At 36.8% G+C, this 23,536-nt stretch overlaps 1 protein-coding gene across 1 annotated transcript in view; it reads left to right on the forward strand.

The window, feature by feature from the left end:
- The window catches only part of LOC150105034 (MAGUK p55 subfamily member 7-like), a 256,968-nt gene that overhangs the window by 197,013 nt on the left and 36,419 nt on the right, over positions 1-23,536 (forward strand). The window contains exon 11 of the mRNA XM_090395105.1: positions 17,375-17,637. Within this exon, the coding sequence (XP_090251231.1) occupies positions 17,375-17,637 (263 nt within the window). The remainder of the gene's footprint in view (positions 1-17,374; positions 17,638-23,536) is intronic.

A 23,536-nucleotide genomic window follows, 5' to 3' on the forward strand; every position in this document is an offset into this window, starting at 1 on the left:
AAAACTGTAATGAATAAGGTTTGAAATTAGAGAGAGAGATCATCAATGTATAGGAGGAAGAGTGTGGGTTAGAGAGTATATCAGCCTGTGGTACTCAGTCATTGATAAAAATCTGATGAGAGGAAGCTATTCACCTTTACATGCAATGAATGATCAGAGAAGGAGAAGTTGGCAATCCAATCAAAAGGGCAGGCGTGGTACTATTATAGGGTGGTAACTTGTTGAGAAGACCTCGATGCCACGCATGATGAGATTTCTTGGAAATATCAAGAATATCTACATGAGTTTCTCCAAGTCTTTCCGTGGTCTGTGTCAAGGTAGATAAGATTAGCAAGAAGGTCTGCTCTAGAATAGGAATGACTGAATCCATATTGGTGATCACTAATTAACTGATCGATCTCCAGGTAGTGAGTAAGCTGGTTGTTGATGAATCTTCATTACTTTTAAGAGTACTGAGGTGGGGACAATGGAACAGTAGTTTGATTGCTGGCTTATCTCTCATTTTTAGAGACAGGCTAGAAAAAGGCACTTGTTTCCATATTGTTGGGTAGGTGTCAGATGAATATGACTTGCTAATATAGGCTATACAGAATAGGTGTTAATTCTGGAGCATAGGCAACTGGAAGAATACCATCTGGACCAGAGACTTGTTAGCAGCAAGAGTAACGAGGATTTTTTATAATGTCGTTCAGGCAAAAGACCAGCAGATGCATGCTGTGAAGGTGTGACTTTCCTTGGTTATCTGTACAAAAGTTGGAGGAAAAGACTGATGCGAAGAGTTCTGCCTCATCTTTGATTTGATTTGTATAGTGTTAATATAGGTTAGGTAATGCTTGGAATGAAAGAAAAAAATCTTTTAATTATTATTTTTATTTTTAATTTATTTTTATTTTATTTTTATTTTTTAGATGCTGATGTAGTAACACTTGGAAATATTGCTTCCAAGAAACATGAGAGTTAGAGAAATCTAATTTTTCTAGAGATTTGGATATTGTCTGGATGTTGGAGCTAGAAATAAGTCACCATTAGTTTAACTAGTATTGAAGTGAATAAGGTTATCAGAATTCCACTCAAGAATGAATTAGAGATCAAACTTTAGGTTTTTAGAAGTGATATTCTAAAAAGTTTGGTTATGCATAGTATAAAGTCTGTCAAACAAGAAAGAGGAATGCAGTGTACTGCACTACTCCTTCTCATTTGACAGACCTTGACTATGGAAGCATCTTAAATATTATAGCATTTCAGTTTTGTTTAAAAAAAAATGAAAGCAAACTGTGGATCAAATTTGCCAAATAGAGAGGGTCACTGATATATAAAAAGAAGAGAATAGGCAAAAATGCAGAGCTCTGTGGTAATCCAAGCATTAATTGGAAAGTTTGAGGATGAAGATTTATAATGCAAATGATGTGCAACGAGAGAGAGAGTGCAACAAGTTGTGAAAGGCAGAAGACAGATCATAGAACGAAGCTTATTTAATAGGCTTTGTGCCAACCCCAAACAAATGCCTTGGAAATATAAAGAAAAATTACTTGAGTTTTGGTTTACATTTATTTGTCATTTGTCACCAAAGCTGGGTGATAGATCCCCTCTTGGTTGAAAATGGCAGAATCCATAGAGAAATTGGCTGTTAATAAATTTCTTCATTTCTTTAGAAAGAACTGACATGAGAGCTACTACAGATACTACTAATTACTTTGATTATTAAGATTTGTCTATCCTTCTTAGGAATAGGATTGATATGACTAAATTCCATTCCTCATATTAAATATCATAGAATAGGAAAATGTAAAGAGGTGGCACAAAATGTCAGTCAGTTCTGGACCAAAACCTTCAGAAAAATAAAACCTGAATAAATGCTAGCAGAATTGTGACACTCTAGATACCAAAAGGATATCCATTTGAGATACACTTTCAGTTTTGGGATTAGGTAAGATTATTTTGACCTTATTTAAGTTAAGGGATATTACATCCCATATTGTTTCTTTGCCGAATAAGAAACTCAAAGAGTTTCATGCCGAATATAGAAACTATATAAAGTTCGGCGATTCCATGCGTAAGCAAATATCTGGATAGTGCAACACCTGACCCATTTGTTAGTGCAAACTGAGGCAACTCATAGTAAGGGTGAAGCAAGCTCCGATCACTATTCTTGGTATTTACCCATAATGTGAACTTAGCTCCTAGGAGCTGTATTACTGTTCTTATGAGAGAAGGAATCGACGAACTTTATATAGTTTCTATATTCGGCATGAAACTCTTTGAGTTTCTTATTTGGCTAAGAAACAATATGGGATGTAATATCCCTTAACTTAAATAAGTTCATGTCGCCGAATTGAAGCCTTTGGCTCTTCATATAATTAATAATTTATTAGGACACCTTCTTGGCAATTCTCATAGAAGGGATATAAGTTCTGTTCGCTACAAACTTGGTATTAACTAGGTCTACCTACTTTCAAGTTTCAAGACCAGCTGCTGTTTTTTCCCGAGATCAAGAGCCTGAAAATCCTGTACGAGCCCTGCTGCATGATACCTGCAAGTCAACTTGGTAAGACCCTTATCCTGTTATTTTCCTTGTTTTTCTCTGGTATTTTTGATCTTGCCTGGTGCCTGTCTGTCAGTCTTCTGCCTGTTAATAGGAGATTTCTACGAATGGGGAATGCTTGGCGTTTCTCTTTTTTCCTTCCTTTTTTTTTTGGGGAAATTATAACAAGGATATTCTTAACTTTCTGATATGACTTCCTTCTTACCTAGAGTGAAAACCCTTGGTTTCGAGGTAAAATCTAACATCGAAAAGCTGACATTCACGAAAGTTTTAATAGATACTGTAGGGATTAATAATATATTCGGATTTACCCCATACAGGGGAGGGAGGTTCCAGGTCGTTGTAAAAGACGAAGCAACGAGAGAAAAACTCTCTTTAGGAGTTCAATGTGAAGGACAAAAATACCTCTCTACTGTAATAGGAAGTATGTTAAAAACGATCAGAATAGACAGGTTCCCAGTAGAATATTTAGAAAGTGGGGACGCTCTAATTAAGAATCTTTTTTCCAAATGGGGAACAGTTAAAGAAGTTAGAATAATGCAGGACAGTGACTTCCCAGAATGGAAGTCGGGGGTGGTATACTTCTCCATGGAGATGAAAACACCCGTTCCCAACTTCGTCTTTATCGGTTCAGCTAGGGTAATGATGAATTACCCTGGTGTCAAGAAGCAGTGCTTCAGATGTGGATCCTTCGAACATATGGTGGCAGACTGCCCCAAAGGCAAATGACAAAACTGCTTGACAGCAGGACACACGTTCTGGGTCAATGCAATCAATCATGTTTAAAATGCGGGGACACAAAACACAAAATAAATGCATGCCTGCAAAGAACACATGCAGAAAGAATAGGAGGTAATATAACCCTGCGATGGCAGAGCAAGATCCTAACGTGTTGAAACAAACCACACCAAGAAAAACAGAAAAGAAGTGCTCCGTCAAAGTAGAATCCCCTACTAGTAAAACAGAAACAAGAGAAGAAAAAATGGAAACAGACAGTGCCGCAAAATGCACGAGAGACTCAGACATGGAAGAAAATAAAAGGACAAAAGCCAGCAGCCCAAATCCAGCAGAAAATAATAGTGAAACCCCCAACACCAGCAGAGGCAAATTTAACAACAATGGAGGAACCAGGAGAACTGGAATCCCAGATCTCTAATGAAGACGATTCTGACAACGATATGAAATTCTAGGATGGCAACATGGAGGATAGCGATAAAACCGCCCCCCCACAGAATTCAGGGAGTTTTTTTTTTGTAAAAGATGCAACCCACCCAACCTCTATAAACCAAAGTTTAAAAATTGCAACATTAAACACAAGCGGTCTGCACAATCCTCAGGTGCAAAGCACTGTCTGGAGACTGATGCTAATGCATAATATCAACATTTTATTCTTACAAGAAACCCACTTTCACAAACACTGGGACGTGGAGAACTTTTTGAGAAGCTACCCGGTCACCAGTTACTGGTGTTTTGGGGAAGCTCACTCGCAAAGGGGTGGGGGTACTAATTCCCCCCTCCCCCCAATCATGGGGGGGATTCTTCAGTGTCCAGAAAGACGCAATGGGATGTCTATTGTCCGTGGACAGGAAGTACGGTGGCCGTAACACCCAGTTTGTGGCTGTCTACATCCCGAATAGGCCCCACCAACGAAACGGTTTCTTTGCCGCACTGGAAAACTATTTTCTAGGTCTGCAACACCTAATCGTGGCGGGTGACTGGAACTGTATAGAAGATGCACAATATGACAAAATAGGCAGAAACGCTAATAATGGAACTGGCGGGTTTGCAGCACTAAAACGTTGCTGCGAAAACTTCGACCTTGTTGATATCTGGAGATGGCAGAATCCACTAAAAGTCGGAACAACGTGGTGCCATGGCCAGATATCAACAAGGCACGACAGGTTCTATGTATCCCAGTTTTTTGAACCACATGTTCTTGGGGTACGTCATATCGCTGTGAGAAGTCTGCTAACAGACCACAAAATGGTCCTATTAAAAATAAGGATACCAGAAATAATAGAAACAGCCATAGGTAATTGGAGGCTCCCTCCCAATTTCCCCAGTCTTTTTTTAGTGATAAGCTACAGAACCTCTGTAACGAATGGAGAGACACCAAGTGGGACTGGGAAAAACCTGGCTACAGTTCAAGTCGCAGGCAAGGGAATTCTTTCAGCGGTGTGGGCATGAAATGGCACACCAACAGACACAATATCTGAGGGATTACTATAGGGAGCTCGGCTGGTACCGCATCAGCGAGTGGAGAGCAATTCCCTGTAGCGATCTTATCAGACAGGTAGAAATCGAGCTACAGCAAGAGTGGCAGAATAGAGTCGAGGACCTCAGTTTTCGAGCGAGACTCTATCTCGGATATTTGGAAACACCTTCTGCCGCTTTCTACAATCAACAATGGGTGGCAGCAAATGACGAGTGAACGGTTTACCAGATCCAAGAGAATGGCCAACTGATAAAATCAACCCCTGAAATACTTTGCTTTTTCCATCAGCAGTACCTCGGTGCTTTTTTCTGATCAGCAGAGCGCAGATGTTTACAGTGAGTGGGATATCACACGTCTTCCTTAGCATCTCAGTGCTCTGCATGACAGGCCAATAACTTCTGAGGAAATAAAAAAAAGCTTGCAAAACAATGATGGCAAGAAAAACCCCAGGGTTAGATGGGTTAGGGATAGAATTCTATCGATCTATCTGGGACTACGTACTACCAGTTTTAGTAAAAATATTCAACGAATTCCTCACTTCGGGAAATATCCCCGAGGAATTTGTTAAAAGCTACACAATTTTTATCCCAAAGAAAGATCGGGATCGCACCTTGGCAGATAGCTGCCGATCGATCTCCCTAACTAATTCGGATTACAAAATATTTGCAAAAATTATCTGCAACCGCATCAAATGCGGTATAGAAAGAATCATAACAAGCACCCAGGTTTACAGAATACCGGGTAGATCGATGGAATCAAATCTCTTTTTCTTAAGAGATCTAATCTGACTGGCCAAAAACCAAAATTACCCTTTGGCACTTCTCTCTACGGATCTGGAAAAGGCGTTCGACAGCGTCAGACACATGTACTTACAGGACATCCTTCAGGAAATAGGTGTGGGCTGGAAGCTTCAGCAAACAATCAAAAACATCTATGCAGAGGCCTCCACCCAAATAGCTATCAACGGGTTCCTCTCAGAACGAGTTTCTATTAAAAAGGGGATAAGACAGGGCTGCCCACTAAGCCCTCTCCTCTTCTCACTCGCATTAGAACCCCTCATAAGAAAAATAGATACCTTCCCTGCAGTTAGAGGAATACCGTTACCCCTAGTCTCCAGACAGAGCAAAATTGTAGCATATGCTGATGATGTAGTGGCAATGCTCAGAGACTCTGAGTCCATCTACATTTATTTCGGCATTTTGCAAAAATTCAGCATGGTCAGTGGTCTTCGCATTAATACTTCAAAGACAAAAATTAAAATTTTTGGAAATTTCCATAGAAATAACCTTCCCTGTGGTTTAGTCCTATTTACTCAGCCCCTAACAGTACTAGGCTCACGGCGAGCCCAGTACTGCCTGTTAAGAAATTGCGAAAAGAAACTAAAACCATTTAAACCCAATTATTTCTCCTTCTATGGAAGAACAGTAATAATAAAAACTAATAATCTCCATGCTAATGCATACAATAAATATAACTAATATAAAAAAAACCCCAAGAGAATCAACTTTACAAAATACTAATAGATTTTTTTTTGGAACGGAAGAAAGCATGAGGTTAAAAAAGAATATCTAAAACTCAAAACCAATCAAGGGGGTTTCTCACTTCCGAAATTAATCTGCCTATTCTATGCAAACACTCTCAAAACCATAGGGAAGGCCTTAAAATCTAACCATTTTTAGATTTCTAGGGCATTTTCTCCCCTACTTCAGGACCATGGGACATGCTGATCCCACGCAAAGGTTGTGCTAGAATGGTATTATCCACTATACCGGCAGCTTAAAAAATTTAAAACTGAAGGGATGGAAATCCTAAAATTAAAGCCACAAGTAAGATATTGGGAGTTCTTTCAACTTTCCAGATGTCATATGCCAAATATAGAAACTAACATGGAAACGCTATTTCAAAATATCAGAAATAGCTGGGGACAGCCATTTCACCGGGATCTGGCATGGCGAATAGCCTATGGTCAGCTACCGGTGAAACTGGTTATGTCCCGATACAATTCAAGACCGTGTGACCCCCTTCTGCGGCGTCTGCCAGAGCGTTGAAACGGTTGGGACATTTCTTTTACTTGTGTCCCCCTCCCACCTAACATGTCTGGCAGAGATTAAGGATAATACTTGGAATCCAGCTAGCCAGATATTTGCTTATGCTTGGAATTGCCGAACTTTATATAGTTTCTATATTTGGCATGAAACTCTTTGAGTTTCTTATTCGGCAAAGAAACAATATGGGATGTAATATCCTTTAACTTAAATAAGTTCATGTCGCCGAATTGAAGCCTTTGGCTCTTCATATAATTAGTTATTTTGATATGGCATAAAATCAGATGTATAATGCGTGTTGTATATTTGGATTCATAGCGGGACATTTACTGATGTCATGTTGTTGTTGTGTGGGATTCCCCCAGTTTTTCTCATCTGTTCCTTAGGAGTGGCTGAGCCCTCCCAATGAGGGATTTTAAGTGTATTTTTTAACTATAGATCCGTGTGTTCATCGGCCAGTTTACCTGTTCTTATACAGTTTACCACTGTATAAGACTGGCTTGCTCACCTTTAGTTGAAAGAGACCAGATGAAGGTTCCTCATGTCGTGAATGGAAATCGAATCCAGGTCTTTCCGACTAAAGGACTTTGTTTATACCAGCTGAGCTACTGAGACTCTTACTGATGTCATGAATGCAGGAATTGGAATTTACTACAAAAATTGGATTTTGTAGTAAATAATTCTGCAGAACTATTGGGATGTTAAAGAAGTAGAAGGAAGGTTGACCAAAAGTTATGGCCACTAGCTTTGGTTAGAGAAAAGAAAGCAAGATTGCCACTTAGATGCATTAAACTTATCTGGTAGTCGTGATGATATATTGTGGCTTTTGAATCTTTCAGAATCAGTTTTGTAATTGATTTGTATTTGATTCATTATCTTGAACACTTAACACACTTTTTCAGGAATAAAGACATGAATGAATGAACCATGAAGATAGGATTAGGAGTTGATAGTTTTATTCATCTTATATTTAACTGTATACAGCCAAAAAAAACATGGTTTTGAAGGTTGAGAGAAAGAGAAGATTCTTCTTTTCACGTTTCTGGATAAAAGTTAGCTGATAGTGGTAAGCACATTTCCTTCCACATAAAGTAACAAGATGAGATCATGTGATAAAGTAACAAGATGTGATCATAATTTGAATAAGTCCACAATGCCTGATGGAAATTCGTGAGCTAGAAATTTGATTGTCTCAGTATGAGGAATATTTGTGAAGAGAGAGAGATGCAATGTCATCTGAGGATACCAATTTTATGTCTTTCATTCTTGTGAGAAATATTATTATTATTAATATTGACATCTCCAGGGAGTCCAAAGAGTCATCGAGGAGGGCACCTACTCTACAACTCCCTGTCTTCACAAACTCCACAACTCTCAATCCACCATCCACCACTAGTATTTCTACAGACAATCACAGACATCCATGTCCACAACAGGATTCGAACCTGCAGCCTTTTGGCTGGAGAGCGGATATGGTAACCACTCAGCCAACCAGGCCAGCATTCTGTGAATTTTTTTTTTTTTTTTTATCAAAGAAGCAGTAGCCAATGAGAGAACAAAGAAATGGAATCCACAATAGGTCTGAGTAGAGAATTACTTTTACGTAAGTTTGGGTTATAATGCATACTGTGTCTGAAATCTACATGTGCCAGATTTTTTGATGAAACAAGATTAAAAATTCCTTGTTCATTGTTGCATTGATCAGGATTCCTAAACATTTCTCATAATTCCTTGAATTTCTATTGAAGCAGTTGTGGTTAATATTGCCCATTTCTATACACTGCTACAGAATATGTTGATTTCTTTCTGTTTGCATTAGAGGGTAGTCTAGATTTATGTTTGCTTTTCTTTTCCATATCTTTGCCATGTACCATCAGTATCATACGAAGTGTGTGTCTTCTTTTCATCCTGAAGTGCATTACTTTACATTTTACAGCATTGAGTTGATAATCATTGAGTTGAAAATTAAAAAATATAAACATAAATGGATGGAACACGTTCAAAAAATGAAAACAGAAAGATTACCAAAACAAGCCTTAAAGTACAAGCCATTAGGAAAAAGAAAACCAGGACGTCCTCTTAAACGATTCAGCGATGACTTCTAAGGCCGGAACAGGCCATGCTCTTAAACGATTCAGCGATGACTTCTAAGGCCGGAACAGGCCATGCTAGGCCTAAATCCTTGATACGTATGATGATGATGATGAGTTGATAATCATTGCCCTTTACCCACACTGCCAATTTATTTAAATCATCCTGTATCTACATCATATTTATCAACTATTGCCTTCCCTAGTTTTCATCATCAGAAAACAACTAAATACCCCCCCCCCCTTCAAATCTTCAACTATATCAGAGCCCAGGGACATTCCACTAGTCACCCTCATTCACCTTGATTCTACTCCACCACATGTCACCCTCTGATGTCTGTCTGTCAGCCCCCCCCCCCCCCCCCACCTCCAATCCATACCACCAGCCTCATATCTATTCCCATTTGCTCTAACGCTGTGTAGCTATTTCCTTATCCAACTCTGCTGTTTGTCAACTTAGTATTTCACACAAACAAATGATTTTCATGCCTTTGGTTGTTTTCTGAGTGGTGGATGGGGAGGTTTTGGAGAATGAAGAAGACTTTAGATCTTGCTTGAAGAGTGAATACCACTTTTATTTTAATATCCTTAATTTTGTAATATCTTTAAAATTTGTGTATGATAGATTGGATATAAAGAAGGGATAATACTCTGTGGTCCTGTTTATCCAGACTACTGGTTTTTAGGAGACTAGTGTGGAATGTTCTTTAATCATTTTTTCCATTTTGTGATATAATTGGTGACTGAAGTGAGATGACCCTAAAAATTCATAATTTTCCAATGATTTCTGTGCATAAAAGTATTCAAAGGTATACTACAATTAATGTATTGGACCAGTTAAGATGAGCGCTGATGCACTATATGCTCTTAAAGCTTTCGTACATCAATAAAAATGCAATCGTATGGTCAAATTGACATGGATTTTGTAGTATAGGTTGCATTAGCCAAACAACAGCACACCCAACCTAAATGAGCATGCAACGCCACTGCTAACCATTCTCTTAGACAGCTTCCAAGTGTGACACCTTGTTTTTTTCCTACTCCCCATATATTAAAAATTTTCTTCTGCGTCAATCTTATAGAATCTCTTTAGTAACTTATAAGTTTCTATCTTATCCACCTGTTAGCTAAACCCTGCAACCCACACATCCTCAATCTATCCTCATAGAGAACAGTCCACAGATCTGTCACCAGCTTCTTCACTCGTCTCTGAATCCTCCCGATCCACAAAAAACGCAAGTGATCAAATCTATGTACAGTACTTAACGTGTTACTGAATCATAGCTTTATATAACCTCCCTGTCTTTACTTGTCATTGTGTTCTTCAGCATCCAATTAATCCTCTGACCTATTTTGCCAACTCTTGAATATGTCCTCTGAATTTCAAATCTCTATCAACTATCACCTCCAGATCCTTAGCTTCAATTTCCTGTAAACTAGTACCATCAGTATCATACGAAGTGTGTGTCTTCTTTTAATCCTGAAGTGCATTACTTTACATTTTACAACATTGAGTTGATAATCATTGCCCTTTACCCACACTGCCAATTTATTTAAATCATCCTGTATCTACATCATCTTTATCAACTATTGCCTTCCCTAGTTTTCATCATCAGAAAACAACTAAATATCCCCCCCCCTCAAATCTTCAACTATATCATTAATGTAGTACAGAGCCCAGGGGGCATTCCACTAGTCACCCTCATTCACCTTGATTCTACTCCACCACATGTCACCCTCTGATGTCTGTCTGTCAGGGCCCCCCACCCCCAATCCATACCACCAGCCTCATATCTATTCCCATTTGCTCTAACGCTATGTAGCTATTTCCTTCATCCAATTCTGCTGTCACTTTATTATAAAATGTGAATAAATTACTGAGGCAGGACCTACTTTTTCCAAAGCAATGCTGCCCCTATAGAGTATCATATTCCTATCCACCCATTCTTGAATTTTACTTTTAACCAACTTTTCCAATACTTTAACTATCACCCCAGAGATGCTAATTGGTCTGTAATTTGTTACTAGTGTTATGGAGCCATCTTTATGTAATAGAACTATCTTACCCTCTTTCTACTCCCTTGGAACCTTGCCAGAGTTCAGATTTAGATTAAACAACTTCGTCAGAGGCACTGCCAGTTTGTTTTTACATTCTTGTAGCACACGAGAGTAGTACATATTCAGCCAGAAATGCTTAAATATAAAGGTATAAAGTTTTGCAGTGGCTACACTGCATAATTCAGAGGTCCTCACCAGAAGGTTGAATTCCAGATGATTGGAGTAGAGCTCTCATAGTTCCCAGCTATAAAAATGGGAATAAAGCTGACTGTAATTCCAGATGAATTTCCCTACTAGGTGCTCCAGGTAAGATTTATGCAAGTATACTTGAAAAGAGGCTGAGAAAAATTGTGGAAGAGAAACTTAAGAGAAGAACAAGTGATCTGGCATATTACAGTGTGACCATTTGCTCCAAATATTAGAAAATTTTCTATAACTCTTAAGCTCTGTCCATTAATTTTGTGAGTAGTACTGACAATAAAACATCTAACTCATTTTGTCCATCCATATGCAAGTTATTTCAGTACTCTTGCCAGTCGGATTTTATTAAAATTTGGTATTTGGAATCCTTGTAAAAATTTGTTACACCATCAGTTTCTATTTCAGTGACGCAAAATTGAAATTATATATTGCATTCTGGAAATTCCTAAATCCCAAAAGGTAATAAAAATTGGGATTTAGGATGTACATTATGTGGTTCAGTTTTGGTCCAATCAAATCACTTGTATCAGAAAAGTTTGGTAAAATGATTTGAACTCATAGTAATTCCACAATGCATGCATTTAATGAAATTTGTCAGGTTGTTTTCAGTTTGATTTTATTATGACCAAAAGCACATATCCTTCTCATAAATGCACTGCAATTTTTGACACACTCATCTGATTTTTACAAAAGTAAAACTCAGATAAAGCAATAAAACTGTTTTTGTAAAAATACTACTATTCATTATTCTTGAATAATGTAAATTTGTCTTAGACATCATGATAGTTTGCGTGCAAAGGTTTCTGTGGTTCAGTAGTTCAAGAGATAGATTCCAGTATTGAGACCAGATGTTTATTAAATACGAACAGGATACGTGAAAACCCGACAAGTTTCATAAGTCATATGACTTACATCATCGGGAGCATTGGTGTATAAAAAGTTAAACACAACTAGCAAAGATTAAATTCATATTGTTTGTTGGAACATTGTTATTTGTTGTTATGTTCTGTGCTTCACGTGTGTTATGTCTGACATCTGAGGAAGTTAGATTTTTTATCAGAATTCTAAGCATTTTTGCCGCTTCCTTGAATTTCCTTATGAAACAGTTTTTATCAATATATGACATGATCGTTTTTTTTTTTTTTTTTTTTTTTTTTTTTTTTTTTTTTTTTCAAAGTACTTTATGGCCAATGGAAATTGTGTGGAATGCTAGGCCTGATTTGTGTTCTCTTCTTATTTTTATGTCTTTTTTTATGTTCTGTCATACAGATTTCTCCTGATCTTCCCATCTGGCCATGTCATATAACAAATGTCACAAGGACAATAGATTTCATAGACCCCTGGTTTTTTTATGGGATGGTGCGAAGGTTTCAGTGGATGTAGGAATCTTGATATTTTTTCTAAAGGGAGAAAAGCTACTTTGAAGTTGTACTTGTGGTGCAATATCACTAATCTGTCTGTGACATTTTTGATGTATGGTAGTGAGATTGCATTCTTGAAATCTTGTTTTTCTACATTGGTTGTGGGAGCTGTGTTCAGAATTTTCTTGATTGTTTTTGGCTCAAATCCATTAAGTGTGAGGCGCTGTGTTAAGTAGTGTAATTCCTCATTTCGTTTTTTTTTTTTTTCATGCTGGATATCTTATATGCTCTGTCTCTCAAGGTTTTTATTATACCTATTTTTTGTGAGGGGTGGTGGTGTGAGGCTGCATTAAAAAATCTTTCTGTAATTGTCAATTTTCACAAGGAAATTCAAGGAAGCGGCAAAAATGCTTAGAATACACAGTGCAACAAAAAACGAAGGTTTGATATTATACCAAGTGTGGTCGGAATTCATAAAAAATCTAACTTCCTCAGATCTCGGACATAACACACGTATAGCACAGAACGTGACAACAAATAACAATGTTCCAACAAACATTCAGTAACGAATGTTTCAATTTTTTCAATCTTATAATTAGAAACATCTAATGGACTATGAATTTAATCTTTGTTAGTTGTGTTAAAACATATTTTCCTAAAGCTATTATTATTATTATTATCATCATATGACCTCCATGGATTAAACTAATTTTATTATATTTCATCATCGACCTCCATGGAGTCAAAGGACTCATTGTAGGATGTCTATACTCTCTCATGCAAAATGATCATCGAACATGCCTTAAACATGTTCACAGTTTCTGCACTCACCACAACTTCCGAGTAATGCATATCACTCATTAATCACTCTTCATACAAAGAACCTGTTTCTCACTCCCCTTGCTCACACCCTCTTAAACAGCTTCCAGGTATGTCATTTAGTTCTACCCTTGCCTCCCTCTACTTCACAGTTATCTGGGAACAATCCTCCATCATCTTATATGTCTGTCATATCCGCTCTTCTTCTTCTTCTATTCACAAGGCTTTATAAATTTCATTCCCTCAGTCTCTCCTTGTATTTGACATTCCATAGACCTGACACTAATTTAGTAAATCTTTTCTGGACCCTGTCTAATACATCCTCATCCACCTGAAAACCAGATGGCCAAATCTGCACAGAGTATTCCTTATGTGGTCTGATCAAAACTTTATACAAGGGAATCATAATCTCTTTGCTACTGCATGTCAAAGTCCTCCTCATGATTGCCATAATCTGTTGTTGATGTGCTTAGAATTTTAGCAATGTGACCCCTAAACTTCAAGTCTCTGTCCACCATCACTCCCACATCTCATCTTTTCTGCCTTCTTCAAAATATCTCCATTAATTGCATACTCTGCATCCCAACGATACCTACTAAATTTCAAGACCCTGTAAAGTGCAAGGTCTTGAAATTTGGTAGGCATGGTTGAGATGCAGATAGCGCCACTCACATAGTCTATTCAGATCCTCCTGCAAGGCCACAGCATCTGTTCTACTTCTCATAATTTTTCCCAACTTTGCATCATCAGCAGACAGCTCCACATTTCCAGTTAAGCCAGTCTCAATGTCATTAATGTACAAATTAAACAATAATGGTCCCAAAACAGATCCCTGTGTCACTACACTAGTGACCTTCCTCTTCTGGGATACCACTTCTTCATACACAATCTGCTGATACTTATCTGACAGCCAGTCAGCTATCCATTTCACTAGCCTGTTGTCTGATCTGATCTGTTTCAGTTTAGCTACTAGCTTGTCCTGTAGCAGTCTATGAAAGGCCTTTGAAAAATCCAAGTATACCCTGTTATGCATCTCCTTTATTGAGTGAATTTGTCACCTTGTTGTAATATGTAAGCAGAGTGCTAAAACATGACCTCTCCCTAACATGCCCATGCTGACCATCATAAAGAATACTGCTATTGTCAATCCATTTCTAAATCCTAGTCCTCATCAGCTTCTCTAAACACCTTAGCAACAACTCAGACACATGGATTGGCCTATAATTTGTGACCTCAGTCTCCACCCCCCCCCACCCTATGTGAAGTGGAATAATTTTTCCTACCTTCTATTCTTTTGTGTGATAAAGGTGCCATTAATTCCATAGAACATTCCCTCAAGACATGTGGCAATATATTGTCAAGTCTTTATGTTAATAATACCCTATTAACATAAAGTTTACTTAATTCCTCATATACTTACTGCTCATTCACCATCAGTCCCACTACCTTACTCTCTACATTCCAGCTTCTCGTGATGTTGCCATCACTGATAAACTGATCATTGAATACTTCCAACTATATCCTCCACAACTAGCCTCATCCTCCCATAGTCATTTTTTCTTCTCCTTACCACATATCCAAAGAACTCATTAGGATTTTTCTTGACTTGATCGGCTAATTTCTTCTCATATTGCACTTTTGCTGTCTTTACCTGTAGCCTTTGCCTTTAGTTGTAATCTTTACCTTTAGCTATGTTAATGTTAACTTTAGCTATGATGTTAACTGCTCATTGAGTAATGATGTTCCATATCTGGAAACCATATGTAAATATGGCTTGACTGGTGTACAGATGAAGTTTGGGATTTGCAGTGATGAGATTAGATTTCGAGATGTTGAGCTTTTATGGGATTTGAAGAGTTTGTGCTTTCTTTTCACTATGTCATTTCAAGTCTGGATGTGTGGGAACCAAGGGTACTGAAAATCATTTACTTCAAGTGTGGGGTCATTTATCCTAATATTTCCTTCTGTTCTTTAGGACTTAAATTTTACTGCCATTCGCTTCCAACCCCATCAATACTGCATTTTACATGAATTATCCAGGTAGTTTTGGGCAGTCTGAATGTCAGAGTCAGTCAGCACATCATCGTATGAAAAGCAGAGACTTTATGTAGGTTTCTCCTGCTGAATCTTCAAGACTTATTTCATGCACATTTCCTGAAGGTCTGAATACATAGTCAATAAAAGGATATGGTGCTAAAGAACTCCATTGGAAATAGGAAAGTTCTCAGTCATCTCCATTAATCATTACTCCTGCATGCTAATTCTGGTACAGTTCTGCTGTTGCTTTGATTATTTTCAAGGGTATGCCATAGTAACTGAGAATTTTAAAGATCCTTTGTCTGTTGATTGAATTGCAGGCTTTTGAGAAATCCACGAAGTTTAAGATTAAGGGGAGATTAGTATCTCTTGCTCCTTCTAGCACCTTATAAGGGCGTGTTTGGTATTGCTTCTGTTTTTCAAGAAACCTGCTTGATTTTTGAGCAGAATAGGTGCTTCGTGTGGTTCATTTCAGTTTAGAAGCATTCTTTATAGATTTTCAGTGTGGTAGGAAGTAGTGTGATTCATCTGTAATTGTCTGGGTTGTTTAGAATGCATTTTTGATTATTGGCATTATATTAAGCCTTCTTCCCATTACAATGGAATGTTGGATGTAGGTAGAGCTGTATTACAGATATTTAATAGTTGTTTCCAAAGCTCTTTTCCTCCATTTTTAATACAGTAGCCTCTGCTGTTATGCCATCCAATCCCAGTGCTTTCTCATTCTTTTGGGTTTTTAGTGCAGTTTCAAATTCTTGCATTGGAAATTGTTAAACATAATGGGAAGTTTTGGATTATTATTTCTAGCAAAGCACCTATTGAAGTTCACTGCTGAATTATTCAACAATTTTTAAAATGGTTTTTCCATTCTAAGAGTTTTTCATTTTTGTCTTAGTCTCTTGGGCTTCCTTTCTTTGGTGCATAAGGAATTAGCTGATTGGTACATTTCTCTGATTCTAATTTCTCACAGATAGTCTGGGTATGGTTTCTCTTGTCATTTTGAAAGGGCCTTATGTACTTGATCATTTAGTTCTTTGAGCTGAGTACATGGTTTATGCAGCCTATAATTTCTGTATTACTGCTTAATGTCATTGCATTTCTTTATCTGTTCTTCAGTGCTTTGTGTTACCCATTTCCTTTGAGAAGATGAAGTTTTGGTGACCAAAGTTTTTGCTGCTACTTCATGACCTGTGCAATATAAGTGAGGCTCTGGTATGGTTCTTCGAGCATTGGGCCTACTGTTATTTTATTTTGTAGTGCTTCTTTATACTGGGTTTTTATGGTAGGAAGAGTTAGGTCATTCCAGTGATATTTATTTGCTGTTTGTGTTTTAGGTTTAAAAGCATGCACTTACTTTCTGTGATCAGAGTTTAGTTCTATGTTGTTGTATGCTCTGGAGCTTTGAGCTGATCTCACCTACTTCTTCCATTGATTAAAATATGATTGATTTGTGACCTTGTTGCATTTGAATGTCCCCAGGTTTGTGGGGAAATTTGCTCTGTAAATTGACAATGTTATAAGTGTTGCAGCAGTACGATAATAATAATTCTTCTACCAACTTGATAGAATTTAATAAAATTTGGGATTGAGGATCACTGTTAAATTTGTCATTTCATTTCAGTTTGCCATGATATATAGAACATATACTAAAAAATGACTTCTGGGTTAATGGTATTAATATCATGAATGGTATTACAAGCAACACAAGAAAGAAGGCCATTGCAAAATCTCTCCTATTTTATTATTTTCAGCAATCATTTCTTACTTTTAAGTTTTCATTTATTTTAAAGATTCATGTCTGCACTTTCATACCTGTTGATATTCATTTTATAAATCCTAATCTTTCCATGTTGACATAATACAAAATCCACTTCTAATTTGTTCATTTAACAAAAAAAGTTTACCCATCCATGAAGTAGCAAATCAGTACATAAATTAGTAATTTATATATTAACATAGTTTTATCACTGAAAGAAATACTTTTTTCTTTTTTTTTTTGCTTCTAGCATTGTAGGGAATGTACCATTACTTTCAAGTTAGTTCCAGTGATTTCAAATACTGCCAAGCACAAACCATCAGGGTTTGTGAAAGCCAATTTCAGTTATGACCCATTGACGGATCCAGAAATTCTTTCTAAAGAAGCTGGTTTAACATTTCAAAAGAGAAGTATCTTGCATATTGTTAATCAAGATGATCCAAATTGGTGGCAAGCATCCCATGAAGGAGATACAAGATTGGGATTTATTCCTAGTCACACATTACAAGAAAGGTAATGTATGCTATGGAATGAATGTTGATAATTGATAAAATAATACTTTGCTCTTTATTTGAAGAAATCCTACTGTTATTTTTTATGAGCACCATGTAGTTTGTTCCAAAGAAGAGTGTCCTTATATATCTGCTTGCTTCTGAGTGGGTAAAACTTTGCCAGCACCACCAGCAGGTGTAGGTCTTAATTTCACTTACATGAATGTTTTTGAAAGCCTTTAGGTGGTAGGTGATTTTCTTCACCTGGTGTAATGCCACTCTACATACTGGAAGTCTGAAATGGCATATGGGATTGGTTTCTGGCACAGGATAATGACTATAAATTCCCATTTGTGTATAAAGTGTTGTTAAATCATCATTTCATTATTATTATTAGCTTCATATAAGCAGTTTTCTTCCAAATTAATCTGTCATTTGTTAGGTTTCCAGTATTACCAGTTACGTTTTGGTCTTATGAAGCATTGCATCAATTTACTTAGAACTTGGTCTTCCTCTATGTTTATTTCCTACCATACTTGCAATACCTCTTTTACTAACCTTTTCCCTTCCATTTTGTGTAGGTGACTATACTACCTTAAGATTAGTTTGGCTTATACATTCTTGTGAATAATACCTTATATATATATATATATATATATATATATATATATATATATATATATATGAGGCTAGTCTGAAAAGTTCTCGGCCTGGACCATAGATGGCAACATTATCAACGATTTGTTTTTCCCTAAGTTGGTACATCTGTTATAAGCATCCGTGTGAAATTGCAAGTCATTCTATCAAGTACAGGTAACCCTCATATAACACGGTACTTATACAATGCAGTTTCGACATAACATGGTCTACAATTTCTAATAACCCTTTATTTCTTTATTTTTTCATATTTTTCACTGCGGGACTTAAAAATCAAATTTTATCTTCGTTAAATTTGTGTCTGCCTGTATCGTGAAAGTAGTTATAAGTATCGAATTTAGTTTTATTGCATCACTGAATAAGGTACTGTACAGAGGCTTTTGCAGTCTGTGTCATTCTCAACAAATAGTGCAATTAGAGACAGATGGAATAAAAACGGCACTAAGTAATAAATCACATGTCCCCTCTCACAGAAACTATGCTGTATAGACTTAAGCAAAACATATGTTGCACCGAAACACAGTATCTAACTAAAAACTATTGTCCAATTTTTTAATTATGAAATAAGTGTTTGTTTTATTGCATTTCAAATTCTCGATGTCATTATGACAGATCACAAAGGCTAACTTAAAATAAAAGACTACCAAGAATTGAAACATGCCATATAATGAACGTGTGAGTTCGCCTGCCACCTCAAACGCAAACAAGAAGCCATAAAATTCAACCAAGGGTTGAAACGTTTGTGTGAGTTGAGCCAGTCAGTAATGAGAAGTTCCACTGGAACGATAAATGACACCCTGTTGGAATGTGTTAAAACTTATTGTGAATGTTGTTATGACAGTTTCAGATGTTATGGAATTCGATTGAAGAGAATTAGCATTTCAACTCAACACTTGTCGGTTGCTTTTGTCTTTGGGTCGTGCGATCTTTTGTTAATACTGCACTAATCATATGTGCATCTTTATAGCTGTTGTCTTGTGTAAAACAAAATTCAGCTTGTACATATTGTAACAATTAAAAAAAAAAACTTGAATAATTTATAAGCGTATAAAAGGATATCATCTGTAAATCGTTGACATGCCAGCAAAATTCTCAGATGTGCCACCTCTGGCACGGGTGCCATAGGTTTGCCATCTAGGGTTTACTCTATAAAGTGTTTATTGTTGAAAATTGTCTTCGTTTTCTGCCAGGAAAGCGCATTTAAAATCATAAGTGTGTTAATCTCAAGCTGAGCAGTTTATTTTCTGGTGAGTTACATACATATGAGAATTATACAAATGATATCCAAGCGATTTCAAGTGGTGACAACCTCCATCCACTTAAAGAACATCTACGAAATGTTATTTCTGAAGACAGTGATGATGATTAAAATATGCACTTTATTTTATTGTGTCTAAAACATTTATGCATTATGTGCAATGAAATTTATGTACAATTTGTAATTTTTATAATTTTATACTACGTATTTGTCTCATAGTTTATGTTTTCTTAACTTACATGAATTACCTGAATTAAATAAAAAATTGTTTTTGTTGGATATGTCGTTGTTTATATAATTTAGAGAAAAAAAAACAATTTCGGAACCTAACCCTACTTTTTCTATGTGATATAAGTCTCGTATAACGTGATTTATATAATGCGCCATTTCTATGGAACCTAACATCCGCATTATACGAGGGTTGCCTGTAGTTTGTTTTATACAGCTATCTGAAGCAAAAGTGTTGTCCTTGAAATGGATAAAATTCTTTGTAAAAGAAGATTTAATGCCAAAAGAAATTCATTCAAAGTTCATAGAAGTTTATGAGCACTCTTCTCCTTCGTTTTCAAAGATTAAGAAATGTGCTGCCGACTTTAAACGTGGCCGTACCAGCCTTGAAGATGATCCACGTGAAGGACGTCCAAAAAGTGTAACAACACCAGAAATTATTGATCAAGTTCACAATATGGTATTGGATGACCGGTGATTCAAAGTATGTGAAATTGTTGAGACTATAGGCATTTCAAAAGAACATGTAGGATATGTTTTGCTTAATTATCTTGAAAAGGGTAAAACAATAATCGGGGAATATTATTCCTATCTTTTAACCAGACTAGATGAAAAAATTCGTGAGAAAAGACCTAGTTTGCAGATGAAAAAAATCATCTTTCATCAGGATAATGCATCTGCCCATAAATGTGTTTGGACAATGGGAAAATTAAGGGATCTGCATTATGAATTGTTGGAACATCCATCCTATTCCCCAGATTTGGCTCCCTCTGACTTCTCTCTCTTCCCAAAACTAAAACTCTTCCTCGCTGGTTAGAGTTTTTCTTCGAATCAAGAGGTGATTGCAGTTGTAGAGGGGTATTTTGCAGATCTTACTGAGAACCACTACAAGGACAGGATAATGGCGCTGGAGTTTCATTGTTAGGCCGAGAACTTTTCAGACCACCCTCGATCAATAATACAGAGATCCATTATATATATATATAAAATAGTTCTGCCGTTGATGCCATCCATCTCCTTAAGTTTCTCAGAACTGTCTCCAGTTTTTAAATTTCTAGCCCAACTCTTATAAAATCAATTGGAAAGGCACTAAGTCCCTACACCACACCAAATGGTTTGAAAGAAAGTTCAAAGAAGTCTGTGAGTGAGATACTGAGCCATCCTTCAAATCTAAACAAAAATGATGGATTAATAATTCCAAGAATCGGGAGGACCCATCTTTAATTCATATAGCATCCAAAACAACCTCAGTAGAAGAAAATCTTAATATGAGAGGACTATAGAAAGAGTTTAATGTAGTTGTGTTATATTTTTTTTTAAAATCATCTGTATATTATTATATTGATATGTATAAAAGTTTATTTTATTGTGTGAATTAATTGTTAATTTTGTTTGTATTCTATTTAGTAATAGAATACCTACAAATTGACCTATGATAAATTTTTTCAATTTACCATAGATCAGGCTAGGGTAAATGATTAACAGAGCATTTAGATACTTTGTATAGTGTAATGTAGCGTGTGTCCTGTACATATATATGTTTTCCTGATGATGATGACCTCAATGCAGAGATCCAAACATCATGTATTATTTTCTTAATTTTAAGTAAAGTAATTACTCCAACATGTGTGTTTTTGTCTCCATAAGTTCTTCACTGTGAATGCTGACCACTGTGTAACCTTAAAAGAAAGAATATGATAGCAAATGATTCAACATGTAGGTTGTGTAGAAAGAATGAAGGGAGGTTTTTTGATTTGTTGGGTGAGTTTGAAGGAAGAAGGGATTTAAATAAGAGGAATGGCCTGTACCTGAATGTATATGCAGGCCATAAGGAAGGAGCAATTGAAGTGGTGCTTATTAATGAAGAAGTGGATAACATGAGTTGAGTGTAGAGAATGAGAGAACAAGTGTGCAAGACAAACAGGAAAACAAGGGGGACTTAGGGTGGACAGGGGAACACAATATGAGAAAGGTTGATGCCCCAAGAGAATGTGTATGTGTAAACAAAAAGGGAAGGAATGACCTGGGATATAGGGAAAAAACTGGATTTGAAGAAGATTCTGGGATGAGTAAGGGGTAAAAAAAAAGAAATGGCTGGAGGAAAGTATGAAGAAGACTCATCTGGTATCAGTGAAAGTTGTTATAGATCCAGGAATGAGCTGTTATGTTTGTATATGAATGCTAGAAGTATCAGAAACAAGGGAAATGAAATGGTTGCATTGATTGAGGTTGTTCACCCAAAAATTGTTGGAATAAGTGTGACATGGTTGGATGAGGATGGTATCCTGATGATGTACTGTATTTTGTGAAGATAGAAAAGATAAAAAGGGAGGTGGAGTGCTATTGATTATTATTATTATCTGAGATCCCCAGGAAGTCAACGACTCATTGAGAGGCAATAAATCACCCAAACCAGCTGTCATACTCATGCTAGATGCACTCACTCTTCTGCCAGAGAAAAATCTAGCTCTTATCCCTTTCTTGCCTGCAAACAAACTAACTTCCAAAGATTCCTCCTCTTCCCCCCCCCCCGCGTGTTCTTTCCCCCACCTTCGATATATCGTAAAACTTGATATCCTATAGCATCCATTCAGAAGTTTATAGACCTCTATCATATTACTTCTTGATCACCTGTTAACCTGTTAACCATCCACATACTCGCAATCTGTTCTCATAATCTAAATCCCATAATCTAGATATAATCTTTGTAAGTAATTCTTCTTTGCACCCTTTTCACAGCTTCTTTATCCCCTTTTAACCTGAGAGAACAAATCTGTGCACAACAATGCAAGTTCAGTCTTATCAAGTTTTATAAAGAGGCAAAATTACTTCCTTATCCTTAAGGTTTGCTTCAACATCGCAATTATCTTCTGAGTTATATTTGCAACTTTTGCTATATGACCTTTGAACTCAAATTCCTATCCACCATTATGCCAAGATTCCTAGCCTCATCAGTTTCTTTGTAGCATAGCCTCACTAATATAATATTAGTGAGATTAGTGGTTACGCTAACCACTCAGCTGGCCTGGCTAGCCGAGTGGTTAGTGTATCTGCTCTCCAGCCAAAAGGCTGTGGGTTGGAATCCTGCTGTGGGCATGGATGTTTGTGATTGTCTTTGGAAATACTAGTAGTGATGGTCGGTGGTAGATGACATTGGTGTGGTTGCGGTCAGTTGGTGGAGACAGGTGCCCTCCCTCGATGAGTCTTTGGACTCCCTGGAGGAATCTAATAATAACAATAATATGCCACTGGAACTCTAATCATGCCAAAGTGCATAACTTTACACTTAAACAAACTGATAGCCATTTTCGTTTGCCCGAATTTTCAGCCCATTCAAATCATTTTGTAAGTTCTGGATATCAATAGCATCCCTGATCTAAAAGGATGCTGATCACCGTGTCTGCACATGGTGAACAGCATACTTTTTAGTAAAAGTATGGAGACTACAACCATGTTAGGAATAATTATTTTAATTTCCCGACGTTTCAATCTTCATATTAAGGTCATCATCTGGAGTATACACATGCACACATATATATATACAAAGACAAGCTACATTGCATTTCGAACAGTAAGCCAAAGTGACAATGACTTGATCAATCATTGTTTGATCTGGTCTGACCCCAGATGAAAAAAGTGAAAAACAAAAAAAAAAAAAACTACATGAAAGCTTTATAACATCGTCAGAGAACAAATTCATATAGATAGTTTAAACACAACAAAGTAGTGGCCTAATCCATAATTTAACAAGAGTGTTATATTAGAGTTATGATCCTGG

The sequence above is a fragment of the Typopeltis vanoorti genome, chromosome 7 (genome assembly GCF_054136105.1).
Source record: "Typopeltis vanoorti isolate ZY-2024b chromosome 7, IOZ_Tvanoo_1.0, whole genome shotgun sequence".
Lineage (NCBI taxonomy): Eukaryota > Metazoa > Arthropoda > Arachnida > Uropygi > Thelyphonidae > Typopeltis > Typopeltis vanoorti.